Source organism: Mirounga leonina, unplaced genomic scaffold (assembly GCF_011800145.1).
Source record: "Mirounga leonina isolate KUSES-001 unplaced genomic scaffold, KU_Mleo_1.0 Mir_168, whole genome shotgun sequence".
NCBI lineage: Eukaryota > Metazoa > Chordata > Mammalia > Carnivora > Phocidae > Mirounga > Mirounga leonina.
Genome location: NW_023270426.1, coordinates 43,444,752 through 43,459,041, shown reverse-complemented (window position 1 = coordinate 43,459,041; position 14,290 = coordinate 43,444,752). Strand labels below are relative to the sequence as shown.

The 14,290-nt window shown below is 45.1% G+C and overlaps 1 protein-coding gene across 4 annotated transcripts in view; it reads right to left on the bottom strand.

Annotated features, from left to right (window-relative positions):
* Nucleotides 1-11,870, bottom strand: part of OCLN (occludin) — a 52,122-nt gene extending 40,252 nt beyond the window's left edge. The window contains exons 1-3 of one of the 4 annotated variants that reach the window (XM_035014596.1): nt 10,721-10,941; nt 9,038-9,226; nt 3,698-3,815 (exon numbers count right to left, since the gene is read on the bottom strand). In XM_035014596.1, coding sequence (XP_034870487.1) covers nt 3,698-3,747 — 50 coding nt within the window. In that variant the 5' untranslated portion in view covers nt 3,748-3,815; nt 9,038-9,226; nt 10,721-10,941. Of the gene's footprint in view, nt 1-3,697; nt 3,816-9,037; nt 9,374-10,720; nt 10,942-11,463; nt 11,612-11,717 lie in introns of those variants that run through there. The other 3 variants (XM_035014598.1, XM_035014599.1, XM_035014597.1) reach the window with 3 other exon arrangements.
* Between the last annotated feature and the right edge of the window lie 2,420 nt (nt 11,871-14,290).

The following is a 14,290-nucleotide window of genomic DNA, read 5'->3' as shown; positions in this document are numbered from 1 at the left end:
CTTCCTCTGCCCCTCCCCCCACCACTCATGCTCCCCCTCTACTAAAAAAAGAAAAAAAAAATTTACCACCACCTAGAGAGAACCCTAATATTAACTATGTATTTTGGGTGATAATGATTAGTCAATGAAGGTTCATCAATTTTAACACATGTACCTCTCTGGTTGGGGGATACTGATAATGGGGTAGGCAACGCATGTAAAAGGGCGGGGGCATATGGGAAATCTTTGCACCTTCCTCTCACAGTTTTGCTTTGAGCTCTAAAAAATAACGACTACTGGGGCGCCTAGGTGGCTCAGTCGTTAAGCATCTGCCTTCGGCTCAGGTCATGGTCCCTGGGATCGAGCCCCGCACTGGGCTCCCTGCTCCGCGGGAAGCCTGCTTCTCCCTCTCCCACTCCCCCTGTTTGTGTTCCTTCTCTTGCTGTGTGTCTCTGTCAAATAAATAAAATCTTAAAAAAAAAAAAAATAACGACTATTAAAAAAAGGAATGTAAACTACCTCATGAGTCAGTGTTTATACCACATGTTGAAACGATACATTAAATATATTAGGTTAAGTGAAATATTAAATATTACAATTATATATTATATAAAATTAATATTATTATTAAAATAAGTTTTAGTTCATTAGAAGAAAACAAAATTACACATATGGTTTACATTTTATTTCCTTTTTATTTATTTATTTTAGAGAGAGACAGAGCATGGGGGGAGGGAGGGCAGAGGGAGAAGCAGACTTCCTGCTGAGCTAGGAGCCAGATGTGGGGCTCCTCGATCCCAGGACCCCGAGTTCATGACCTGAGCTGAAGGGAGAGGCTTAACTGACCAAGCCACCCAGGAGCCCCTCACATTTTATTTCTATAGCACTCCTTTGAAGCAAGAGAAGTTTAACAACAAAGTAAAACTGAAATGTATTGTTTAGGATATGTAAAACAGTTAAAAAAAAAAAGAAAAGAAAAGAAAGAAAGAAAGAAAAGAAAAGAAAAGAAAATCAAGTGATAACCATATGTAAGGGACGCCTGGGTGGCTCAGTCGTTAAGCATCTGCCTTCAGCTCGGGTCATGATCCCAGAGTCCTGGGATCAAGTCCCACATCCGGCTCCCTGCTCCACGGGAAGCCTGCTTCTCCCTCTCCCGCTCCCGCTCCCCCTGCTTGTGTTCCCTCTCTCGCTGTGTCTCTCTCTGTCAAATAAATAAAAATAAAATCTTAAAAAAAAAAAAACAACATGTAAGAACAGTGGTTTCCAGGGAAAGGTGGGAACACACGGAAGGACTTGGAGGTGTTCTATTTCTTGACCTACATGATGATTTTGCTTTCTTTTTATTCATTATTTCATACACACGTCCTGTGCCATTGTCTATGTGTGTGTTATATTTCACCAATGTTTACAAAAGCAACCCAAAAATAAGTCTCAGGTTCATGGAGCACTACTCAATTACTGTATTCTCTAGCATAACTTAAGGACCACATCATCACGAACAACTGTGTCCCTATAATGTTCAGGTATTAGTCAAGAGGCAATGTAACAGAAGCACTGTTACAGTTAGAGTCATAGACTCTTACCTCTGAAACAAATATTATATATATACATATATATTTTAACATATAATACATTATATGTTAAAAAAGAGAGAGAGAGAGAGAGATAGTAGCAAGGGAAAAATGAAGGGGGGAAATCGGAGGGGGAGACGAACCATGAGAAACTATGGACTGAAAAACAGAAGCACTACTACAGTTATCAAAGAGTTGAGGCTACAAACTACTTAAAGGAAAAAAAACTCTATCAATGTTTGGTAATAAATTTTAATTTTTCACTGTTAAATTTCCAAATGACTAGGGATGCCAAGAATCCTCAAACTTGCTTGTTTCATATAATGGCAGGAATCACTCTTACAACTGACAATGTGGAAAACATTATGCCAAGCCACAGAATCAGTCACAGAGGACCACATACTGCATGATTACATGTAGAGGAAATGTGCAAAATGGACAAATCCAGAAACAGAAAGACTGGTGACAGCCTAGTATGGGGGGCGGGGGGAACACGAGGAGTGAGTGCTAATCGGTAGCGGTTTCTTTGGGGAGAGGGTGATGAAAATGTTCTGAAATTGATGTGGTGATGGTTGCACAACTCTGTGAATATACTAAAACCACTGAACTGTCCATTCTTTTTTTTTTTTTTTTAAAGATTTTATTTATTTATTTGAGAGAATGAGACAGAGAGCATGAGAGAGGGGAGGGTCAGAGGGAGAAGCAGCCTCCCCACCGAGCAGGGAGCCCGATGCGGGACTTGATCCCGGGACTCTAGGATCATGACCTGAGCTGAAGGCAGTCGCTTAACCAACTGAGCCACCCAGGCGCCCCTGAACTGTCCATTCTAAATGGATGAATTGTATGGTGTGTGACCTCTATCTCAAAAAAGTATTACTTAAAAAATTAATAGTGAGTCAGTGTTAGGGTCAGTCACCTAAACAAAGCATTAAATCAGAAGCTTCATACCATTTGTGAAAAAACAAAAATGAATAAATAGACACACAAGTATCCGCCTAGGTTATACAGAAGCAAACAATAGCAATAGGTGACAGTAGTTTGCCTCTGCACAGAAACCCCAGCATCCTGCAACAGATGGATGAAGAAGATGTGGTGTATACATACCCAATGGAGTATTATGCAGCCATCAAAACAAACAAACAAACAAAAAACCCCTGAAATCTTGCCATTTGCAACAATGTGGATAGAACTGGAGCGTATTACGCTGAGCGAAATAAGTCAATCAGAGAAAGACCTGTATCATATGACCTCACTGATATGAGGAATTCTTAATCTCACTGAGGGTTGCTGGAGTGGTGGGGGGTGGGAGAGATGGGGGGCTGGGTAATGGACATTGGAGAGGGTATGTGCTATGGTGAGCGCTGTGAATTGTGTAAGACTGTTGAATCACAGACCTGTACCTCTGAAACAAATAATACATTATATGTTAAAAAAAAAAAAAAAAAGAAGAAGATAGTAGGAAGGGAAAAATAAAGGGGGGGAATCGGAGGGGGAGACGAACCATGAGAAACTATGGACTCTGAAAAACAAACTGAGAGTTCTAGAGGGGAGAGGGGTAGGGGGATGGGTTAGCCTGGTGATGGATATTAAAGAGGGCACGTATTGGGGGCGCCTGGGTGGCTCAGTCGTTAAGCGTCTGCCTTCGGCTCAGGTCATGATCCCAGGGTCCTGGGTTCGAGACCTACATCAGGCTCCCTGCTCCACGGGAAGCCTGCTTCTCCCTCTCCCACTCCCCCTGCTTGTGTTCCCTCTCTCGCTGTCTCTCTCTCTGTCAAATAAATAAATAAAATCTTTAAAAAAAAAAAAAAAAGAGGGCACGTATTGAATGGAACACTGGGTTTTATACGCAAACAATGAATCATGGAACACTACATCAAAAACTAATGATGTAACGTATGGTGATTAACATAACATAATAAAATAAAATTAAAAAAAAAAAAGAAACACTGGCATCCTGGAAGTTAAGCTTCGGGGGGAAACTCACTCCCACTTTATACGCTTTGTTTTAATCTAAATTTACAAACACACATGTTATTTTGTTATTTTTAACAGCAAACACTTAACAGATGAAAGTTTCAACTATACGTATTTTTTACACGTGACAGGCTTGACAGAAAGAAAAAACCAAAAACTAAAGAATTACTTACAATTCATCAGGTCTATATGGAGGTGGACTTTCAAAAGGCCTCGATGACATGGCTGATGTCAATGATCACCTGATCTTCAGGATGAGAACTGCCCCGCAGCTCCCCAAAATAAGCCAATCTAAGCAACATAAGGAGGGTAATGGCATTACTACGAAGCTCAGAGTTTCCCTGCATCACTAAGAAAACTAATGATACCAATCTCAAGTAACTTCGCACACCATGATTATTCCTCTTGTCCTTCTCACTGCCATCCTTACACATTGGACCATCAATTCCTTGAGTACAGGAAATCACTGAGCATAGCAACCATTCAGTCTGGTGGTCCTCACAGCACCAAGCACCCTGCTCTGCACACCACTGGCATACAAATACTAACTTTAATGACTAAGTTGTAGTAATAAAAATTTCACAAAGTTTTTACAGCATAGGTAAAAAACGGTATTTTTCAAAACCGTTCCTTCAAAAAACAAGAAATGTAAAAAATAAAATTTTTTTTTTTTTAAAGATTTTATTTATTTATTTGAGAGAGAGAATGAGAGAGGGAGCATGAGAGGGGGGAGGGTCAGAGAGAGAGGCAGACTCCCTGCTGAGCAGGGAGCCCGATGCGGGACTCGATCCTGGGACTCCAGGATCATGACCTGAGCCGAAGGCAGTCGCTCAACCAACTGAGCCACCCAGGCGCCCAAAATAAAATTTCTTAAAATGTGTTTTTTTTAATTTTTATTTTCTTTGAGAGAGAGCAAGCGAGCACATACACGAATGGTGGGAGGGGCAGAGGGAGAATCTCAACCAGACTCCCTACTGAGTGCAGAGCCTGACGTGGGGCTCAATCTCACGACCCTGAGATCATGACCCTGAGATTAAGACTTGAGCCAAAATCAAGAGTCGGATGCTTAACCTGATGAGCCACCCAGGTGCCCCAATCGACCAGTACTTATTAAGTACTTACACTATTCCATGGAAGTCTGTAGAAATACTACAGAAGGTCACACACAAAGAAAAAAGCAACTACAACAGGCAGTTATTTAGTTCTTAGCGCTGACTACATTATCAAGTGTAGGACAGGGATAAGCAGAGGAGAAAGACCAAGACTTAAAGAAGAGGAAGAAGCTGGGGGTTGGGGTTGGGGGGAGAAGAAAGATCACTTGAGCAAGATCTACAATCTGAGTATATTAAACTGTATACTATTTTTCCCTTTTCAGATAAAGTATATGCAAAAAAGGTATCATGTTAGGAAAAGTAAATAAATTCAAACTCTCTAAATTGTGTTCTTTAGAATCAATGGGATTCTTAAGGACACATCCTTAAGGACATCCTTAAGGACAGTCAATTCCAAATTTCTCAGAATAAAATGTTGCCCAATTGTTTATCACATAAAACCTCAAAGATGGAAATAAACTGAATGTTAGGAACACCAAGACAATTAGCATGATTTTCCAAACACAGTGAGGGAAGACAACTTCTTCACATTATTTAAAAACAAAAAAACAAAAAACTGTTTTACTCAAGTATTAACATACCAAAAAATGCACAAATCCTAAGTGTATAGAGCCCTGGAACTAGCACCCAAATGCACATTTAAATGGGCAACTCAGGCCATTAGCACGTTACAGTGTTATGGAAGAGTAAAAGTCCAGACTGGCTTCCTAACTGATGTTCAAAAAAAGAACATTTTAAAAAAAAAATGAATTTAAACACTATTAGGGGCACCTGGGTGGCTCAGCCAGTTAAGCAACCAACTCTTGATTTCCACGGCTCAGGTTGCGATCTCAGGGTAGTGAGATGGAGCCCCTAGAGAGCCTCCGCACTCAGCGCAGGGTCGGCTTGAGAGTCTCCCTCTGCCCCTCCCCCCCCCACTCATGAGCACAAGGGCACACATTCACTCTCTAATGAATAAATTTTTTTTTTTAAGGATTTTATTTATTTGAAGGAGAGAGAGCACAAGTAGGCAGAGCAGTAGACAGAGGGAGAGGAAGAAGCGGGCTCCCCGCCAAGTAAGACGCCTGATGCAGGGCTGGATCCCAGGACCCTGGGACCATAACCTAAGCCGAAGGCAGAACCTTAACCAACTGAGCCACCCAGGCGCCTCAATAAATAAATCTTTAAAAAGAGAAAAGATAAACTGAATTTAAACACTATTAAACGTAGGACTCCAGTTCTGAAGCTGAATGTCAAATACTGACAAACGGAACTTAGCCCTTTTATAGCTCTGGCTCACTCATTCAAGACTATGACAAAAATTCCAGGCTCCATGTTAGTTTTTTACGTCATCTCTACGACCAACTTGGGGCTTGAACTCACGACCCTGAGATCAAGAGTCACATGCTCTACCAACTAAGCCAGCCAGGCGCCCCTCCATGGTAGTTTTTGAAAATTCTAAATTAATCCAGACTCAGGCTAAAGTTTAAATTTTGTCAAAAATCCAGACACCAGGGGCGCCTGGGTGGCTCAGTCGTTGGGCGTCTGCCTTTGGCTCAGGTCGTGATCTCAGGGTCCTGGGATCGAGCCCCGCATTGGGCTCCCTTCTCCACGGGAGGCCTGCTTCTCCCTCTCTCACTACCCCCTGCTTGTGTTCCCTCTCTAACCGTGTCTCTGTCAAATAAATAAATAAAATCTTTAAAAAAAAAAAAAAAATCCAGACACCAAAATCCCTTTCCAAACTTCTATTTCATGGATTCAGAGTTTAGTTATCATATCCCCTCTAATACCAGAGATTTTATATTGTGAAGCAAGTAATTTTAGGAAGTTTATCAAGAACAAGGCATGCCATATCAGCTTCATTTCCTTTTTTGAGATTACCAAACTGGTAGATGAAGCCCTAGAATCTTCAGCACATCCCCATGCATAGACATTCCTCTGGGACTGAAAAAATCTAAATAGGATAAAAGAATGGTACATTCATGACCCCAGGGTCCCGGGATCGAGTCCTACATTGGGCTCCTTGCTCAGCAGGGAGCCTGCTTCTCCCTCTGCCTGCCCTTACCCCCGCTTGTGCTTGCTTTCTCTCTCTCACAAATAAATAAAAATCTTAAAAAAGAACAGAGAGGGAGGTCATTTTAGTGACCACAGACAAGATGGGCAAGCTTATCCAGATTTGCAGCTGACAAAACACTGGAAAGGATAACCAACCCACCGTCTTCAAGTATATCAAATTCTCTATGGGGCCAGACTGATGGGCTAAAACAAACCCAATGGTTTTAAAAGCTCACTGTGAGAGAGAGAAAAAAAAAAAGCTCACTGTGAGAGGACAAACTCTACTTTTCTTCCTTGAACCTCACTACCCTCCTATGCCAAAGGGCAGGGGATAAGCCTGACCTCTAGGCTGGAATAATTAAGATAATATATTAAGGAAGATGAGAAAAGCATTCACAGCAAGGTGGTTATCTTGAAAGTGAGACATTCCAGTGTTTAGGCACTTAGGTACATTGTATCCATTTTCAAATACTGGTGGCATGGATAAATCATTTTATAAAGTCTCGGAGACTCAATTTTTTAAAAGTGCATTTCCTTGGTGAGAATTTCAACAAAGTTAACAAGTTATCCCTAACTTTGGCAGTAGTCACAGACAGCTGCTTCCATCTAGGAATGATACACTTTAAAAAAAACCTTCTGCATAACCATGAATCTGTACATCATGTTCCAACGAGGTGCCTCTCCTGAAGGTGCCTGACCGTTCAAGAACCAGAAAAACCATGTCTTAAGACAAATGACTGAAAAAACAGGAAATGTTTGGCCTGGTCAAATCAACATTAGAAGGACCACTACAGCACCCTTCAAATATCTGCAGAGCTGTCTTTGTAATCCTAGAAACCATTCTTTGAAGAAAAGATACCACAGGATCAGATTTCATGTCAATGTTAGGAAGCCTCTCCCTTACCCTGACTCCACACACCCTTCAAAAATAACAAATAACAATTTTTATCTGAAGCCGTGTATGCAAAGCTTAAGTTGTTTGATATTCTGGGGAGACTGGACTGAAGGAACTCTAATATTAGTCTCCTTCAAGACAGTCTGGAACTGTGCCTTCAGGTCACAGCCAAAGAAAAAAAGGACCAAGAACAGACTGTTACCCAACCCCCTGCAGGGCAATATTAACGTTATCTGCTCAATAAATGTATGTTGAGTGAAGGACAAAATAAAACGAATGGAGAGGATACAGGATCCGGCCTAAAGGGCTCAGTGGCCACGGTCACAGAGCCTGTACCAAAGCGAGTGAAAGGGAACCAAGTCAAACAGCTGAATTAAGAGTCAGGAGCATAAGGGAAACAGCAGACTCTTACTAAATGTATAAGATTGACTGACGTTAAAATATACAAAAAGTTCTCCCCTTATGTTTACTGGCCAAAGCTGTCGTAATAAAAACCTAAGCTAAGACAAAGAAGAAAAGCCTGAAAATACTATGCCCCTGAATAATTCTTTAAAGCAACTGTCATAAGTAAAAGATAAATTTTATCATATTTAAGGAGAGCCTATTCCTTTTCAATCACAGGCAGCAATAGTTAATTTGCCTTCAAGAAGTTTTTAAAAGTTGTGGCTGGTACTAAATGTTTCTATTTATATTTTGGCACATAATTAGTAAGTTGTCTAAAATTTTAAAATTAGGCAGATTTATGCAATAGACAATGGGCTCTGTATCGGAAAATGCATTTCAAATAAGCACTCCAGATGATTCTTAAGCACACCATGTATTTTCAGCATCACTGCCTAGATTAAAGGCGTCAATCCCAGGGCGCCTGGGTGGCTCAGTTGGTTAAGCGACTGCCTTCGGCTCAGGTCATGATCCTGGAGTCCCGGGATCCCTGCTCAGCAGGGAGTCTGCTTCTCCCTCTGACCCTCCCCCCTCTCATGTGCTCTCTCATTCTCTCAATAAAAAAATCTTTAAAAAAAATTAATTAATTAAAAAACAAGGCGTCAATCCCAGGAGGGCCTTGATCTTGGCATTTCCTGTCTATAATGGGCAGGAACCAGCTGTTCAGATCTCACCTCAACTATCCCCTCCTCAGAGGTGCCCTCCAGGTCACCCATCCACCAAACCTGTTGTATTTTCAGAGCAAATTCCCCCCACTAATTATTTTTTATTTTTTAACTTTTTAAACTGCCACCATCTCCATCCCAACTGGAATACCAGCTTTACAAGCACCTAGATGTCTGTCTTGACCATCACTCTTCTGCCTGATCCCTGATACAAAGTGATGATCAATCAACATTTGATTTATAAAACCAACAGCCCATATTACAGTTAGGATTTCAATACAGCTGTGAATGTCTTTAAGTTCCTCACAATGCTAGCACTCAGTAAATATAATCCTTTACGTTCAACCAAATTAGTTAAGTGCTTACAGTCTGAAGGAGAGGAGAGAGTCAAACACCAGCCATATGGACATCATTTGGTAGCTTGTTGAAAAGCAGAATTCCAGGCCCCACATCTGACCAACGAATACGAATGTATCTTAGTAAGATCCCCAGGTGATTCATACCACAGTCAAGATTAGGAACCATGGGGTTAGGGGACAGCTGCAAACCTAGAGGCTAAAACAAAAGCTGTAACAAAAGTCCTCAGGGTCGGGGCACCTGGGTGGCTCAGGCGTTTGCTTTTGGCTCAGGTCATGTTCCCAAAGTCGTGGGATGGAGCTGCATCCGGGTCCCTGCTCCGCGGGAAGCCTGCTTCTCCCTCTCCCACTCCCCCTGCTTGTGTTCCCTCTCTCACTGTCTCTCTGTCAAATAGATAAATAAAATCTTAAAAAAAAAAAAAAATCCTCAGGGTCTTTTTACCCCAGTATTTCCATTAAATAATAACCTGGATGAAAAAAGCCCGCTAAGGACTCTAATCAAGGAAACCTGAAAATGCACCTGAAGAAAACTTCCCGTCTGGCAGGTTCGTGGGCAGGTGAAAGATTTTATATCAGTTAATTTGTGTGGTCAAAAATAATCTCTTGTAATTTTGAAAGGGCAATAATTCCAACATTATCTTTCAAAGAAAACAGGAAGTTTACCTTCACATCAAACAAGATGTGGAAAGGTTCTATGAGACCAGAGCGACTAGTCAAAAGTAGAGCGTTCCAGAAAAACCCCAAATCCTTCTGGTGCTGGAATATCAAGGCCTGCTGCTTTTCTGGTATACCCGCCCCGATTAGCCGAAGCAGTTTTCAAGCCACACCATTTATGTTTCCCCTACCGGTGTTTTACCTTTAAAACGGAGTTCTAAGATCTACCTTTTAGAGTTGTCAGTATCACTAAATGATACAAAGTACAAAACTCTTTTAGCACACTGGCTCTTAGTTAGGAGGCACTGCGCATCATTTCCCTAAACAGCCCGGAAGCTGCACAAATCTCGCCATCCTCCTCTCCATCACTTAACCAAGGCGGCACCTAATAACTAAATAAATGCAAAAAACTACTCAGAAGTGTTGCTTTGAGGAGATACCTACTACGGTGGCTCCACCATTTACAAGGTCTATTTTAAAATACCAGGAAGAGCAAATAAAGATTCATTTGTACTGTACAAGAGCAACACTGCTGTATTGGGAATGGGTAGCTTGAGACATCCACCTCCATCTAGAAAGGACTAGTTTTCAGTTACACCAAACATCACCCGAAGTGCCTTAACGGGAAGGTTTCTCTTTTCCAGGGATCCCAATAATACACCTATTGTGCGTGAGGACCACACACTAACCTGGAAGGCTGCCTCCTCCCCGCCCCGGGTCATTTCCCAGGTGGGCAGTTTGCCCAGCCAGCCCCAGGGCCGGCCTGAGGATGCCGTGTCTTCCCGGGGTTATCGCTTCACCTGGGACGCAGGGGCTCGGAATTGCTCTTCCACCCCCAAGGAGCAGAGGCCATCTTGGCCCCTCAAGCCCGCTCTCCCCGCACACTTCCTCCGACGCAGGCAACATGTCGGCTGGCCGCGCGCAGGCCGGCCCTTCCCGGTAGGTGTCTAAGCCCCGCGGCAGGTCCGCTTCCGTGCGCTCCGGCCGGTGCGCGCCAGCCCGCGTCCAGCTGGGACCGCCCGGAGGCAGATCCGCTCACCTGGCGGCGGCCTTTGGGTCACGGGTGAGACTCCGAAGCGTGAGCAGCTTCCCTCGAAATACAGCCTCACTCGAAATTAAATCCCCGCCCTCAGGCTTAAATTGACGCGGGCTCGCACAACTCCCACTAACTGGATGCCAACGAGCGGGCCGGCCCACCCCAGGGCTCTAGCAATATTGCCCGGATTAAACCGGCCCCCGCTCTCCCCCCGCGATCCCCGAGGGGTGGGTGGGGCGGAATCGATGAGGATCGGAATCGATCCCCAGCCCCGGGATCCCAGTCGCCCTGGCCAGCGAGCACCCCCACCCACCCCCGGCTCCGGCCCTCAGGCTCAGGACCCCGGAGGAACCGGGCGTGCGCCCCTCTTCCTGAGGCCCTCCCAGCATTACAGTCCCGAGAGCTGAGCGCTGGGCTCGCCCGGTTCGGGAACCGCCCGCCCCCCATCAAAGCGACAAGGTGCCCGCGCCGCCGGGACCCAGGGAGCTCTAAGCGTTTCCGCCGAAGGAGCTGATCGGCGGCTCCAAGTGGCCCTTCGCCGAGGCAGCCTCCAAATTGGACCAGCGCCGCTCCCCCGGCAGACCCGCTCCCTTCCCACTCCCGCCAGTCCCAGCCCAGAGCGAAACCGCCGCCGAAACTAGCGCGGGGCGTGCTCCCCCCGCGCCTCCCCTACCGCACCGGAGCCGCGATCCCGCGCGGGGACTCTGAGGCTACCGTGCGCGCTCAGCGCCGCGCCCAACTCTCACCGACTCGCTGCAGCCCCGCCCGGCCCACCAAGGGCCGCGGGAGCCAAAGAACGCGCGTCCCTGGCGAGCGCACCTGACGCTGTGCCGGCCGCCCGCCCGCAGCCAGCGACTAGCCTAGGAATTCAGGCAGTCCTCTTCCACTCCTCCTCCTCCTCTCCTCCTCTTTCCCCCACCCCGGCCGTCCTGCCCCCGGGCATGCGCACCAGCGCCAGGCCGGTGCCGGAGGTCCGCGGTCCCGCGCCAGAGCAGCTCACCTGTCGCACCAGCGCGGGCCCTGGGGTGCTCTGGCCAGCTTGCCCTGGAGTCCCGCCGCCTCCTGCAGGGCAAGGAGAAAGGGGTGGGGGGGAGGTGGACGCCAGCGAGGAAGCCTGTTCCGGCCGTCTCCTCCCTCGGTGACCCATTCACCTGAAACTCGGAAGGGAGGGGGAAGGGAGCGGTGGAGCAAGAGGCGGGAGGAACCAGCCGTTCTCCGCACACCCTCGCCCCGTTCCCAATTAAAGGAACAGCGCAGCTTTGGGGACCGAGCGTAGAAGAGCCGCCCGGTTCCCTGAAGGTGCAGGTGGCCCTGGACCGCGCTGTGGCGCGCTCCGAGCTCCGCGGGCTTTGGGTAGAACAGAGGAGTATTTGGCGACGCGAGGCCGAGTGAGATCTGGAGGGGACTGTTTGGAGGGGGTCCAAGGGTGCTCAGCCCTCTGACACGAAAGGCCGTCCTTAACACTTTTCTGCTCAGAAAATTTGGTTAAGATTTTGTTGGAAAGGGGCGCCTGGGTGGCTCAGTCTTAAGCGTCTGCCTTCGGCTCAGGTCATGATCCCGGGGTCCTGGGATCAAGCCCCGCATGGGGCTCCCTGCTCCGCGGGAAGCCTGCTTCTCCCTCTCCCACTCCCCCTGCTTGTGTTCCCTCTCTCGCTGTGTCTCTCTCTCTGTCAAATAAAAATTAAAAAAAAGGGGGGGGGGGCGCCTGGGTGGCTCAGTCGTTAAGCGTTTGCCTTCGGCTCAGGACATGATTCCAGGGTCCTGGGATCGAGCCCCGCATCGGGCTCCCTGCTCGGCGGGGAGCCTGCTTCTCCTTCTCCCTCTATCTGCCTCTCTGCCTACTTGTGCTCTCTCTCTATCACTCTGTCAAATAAGTAAATAAAATCTTAAAAAAAAAAAAAAAAAGATTTTGTTGGAAGGAAGCAGCCAGAAGTGGGCGATCTCAAAAGTCATTCGTAAATTAAGGAACTGTTTCTGAATCTCCGGAGCCAGACAAAAAGACCATTACTCAGAGTGGTTAAATGAAGGTGAAGGATGATAGATATTGTTGTTGGTAAATTTGCCATGAAAAGAAAGTTCATACTGTAGTATACATTATGACCAACTCAAGGTCCTTTGCCCGCCCCCCCCCAAGAGATTTAAACTATTTTAATATTCTCTTGGCTTCGAAAAAAAAAAAAAAAGCCCTAGTTCTGTGTGCTATGCTCTATTTCTTGATCTGGAGGCTGATTCCGTAGGAATGTTCACTCAGGGAAATTCATAATCTAACATGTAGCATTGTGTATCCTTTTATATATGCATATAGTAGATCAATATATTTTTAAAGTTGTACTCCAAATTCCTCAAAATTTAAAAATAACTACCCTACTATCCAGCAATTACACTACTAGGTATTTATCCACGGGATATAAAAATACAGATTCAAAGGGATACATGCCCCCCAATATTATAGCAGCATTATCAACAATAGCCAAACTATGGAAAGAGCCCAAACGTCTATCGACTGATGAATGGATAAAGAAGATGTGGGGGGGGGGGTGTATGATGGACTATTACTCAGCCATCACAAAGAATGAAATCTTGCCATTTGCAATGGCATGGATGGAGCTAGAGTGTATTATGCTAAGTGAAATAAGTCATTCGGAGAAAGACAAATACCCTAAGTCTCACTCATCTGTGGAATTTAAGAAAGAAAACAGGTGAACATATGGGAAGGGGGGAAAGAAAAGAAGAGAGGCGGGCGCCTGGGTGGCTCAGTTGGTTAAGCGACTGCCTTCGGCTCAGGTCATGATCCTAGAGTCCCGGGATCGAGTCCCACATCAGGCTCCCTGCTCGGCAGGGAGTCTGCTTCTCCCTCTGACCCTCCTCCCTCTCATGCTCTCTGTCTCTCATTCTCTCTCTCGCAAATAAATAAAATCTTTAAAAAAAAAAGAAAAGAAAAAAGAAGAGAGGGAAACAAGCCATGAGAGACTGTTATTGAAAGAGAACAAACTGAGGATTGATGGAGGGAGGTGGGTGGGGAATGGGCTAGATGGGTGATGGGTATTAAGGAGGGCACTTGTTGTGATGAGCACTGGGTGTTGTATGTAAGTGATGAATTACTAAATTCTACTCCAGAAACCAATATTGCACTGTATGTTAACTACCTAAAATTTAAATTAAAAATTTTTTTAAATTGTACTCCAGAATGTTGCAATTTTAGTTCTTGCAATTTAACTGTCTGCATTGAAGGCTAGAATTTCAGTTTCCTGCCCTACTTTGTGTTCCAATCTGGAATGTCGGCATTGCTAATTAATTTTTGTCCAATCCCACCCATTTCTCTGCCTTTAATTACATGGTTAGAGATGTGACTCTCCCATACATTAGATCTTTAGGCACAATTCAATACTTAAGGAAGTAAAAGCATTATATAAATATAAGGTATTTGAAATGATGACAGCCTTAATGGGTAGTTAATCTAATTGTGTGTGTGTGTGTGTGTGTGTGAATCATTGCTACAATTATTTTAGCATGACCATGTAGTTTTTGAATGATACAGTTTAAATTGGTGTTCTTAACACTGGGAAGTCAGGT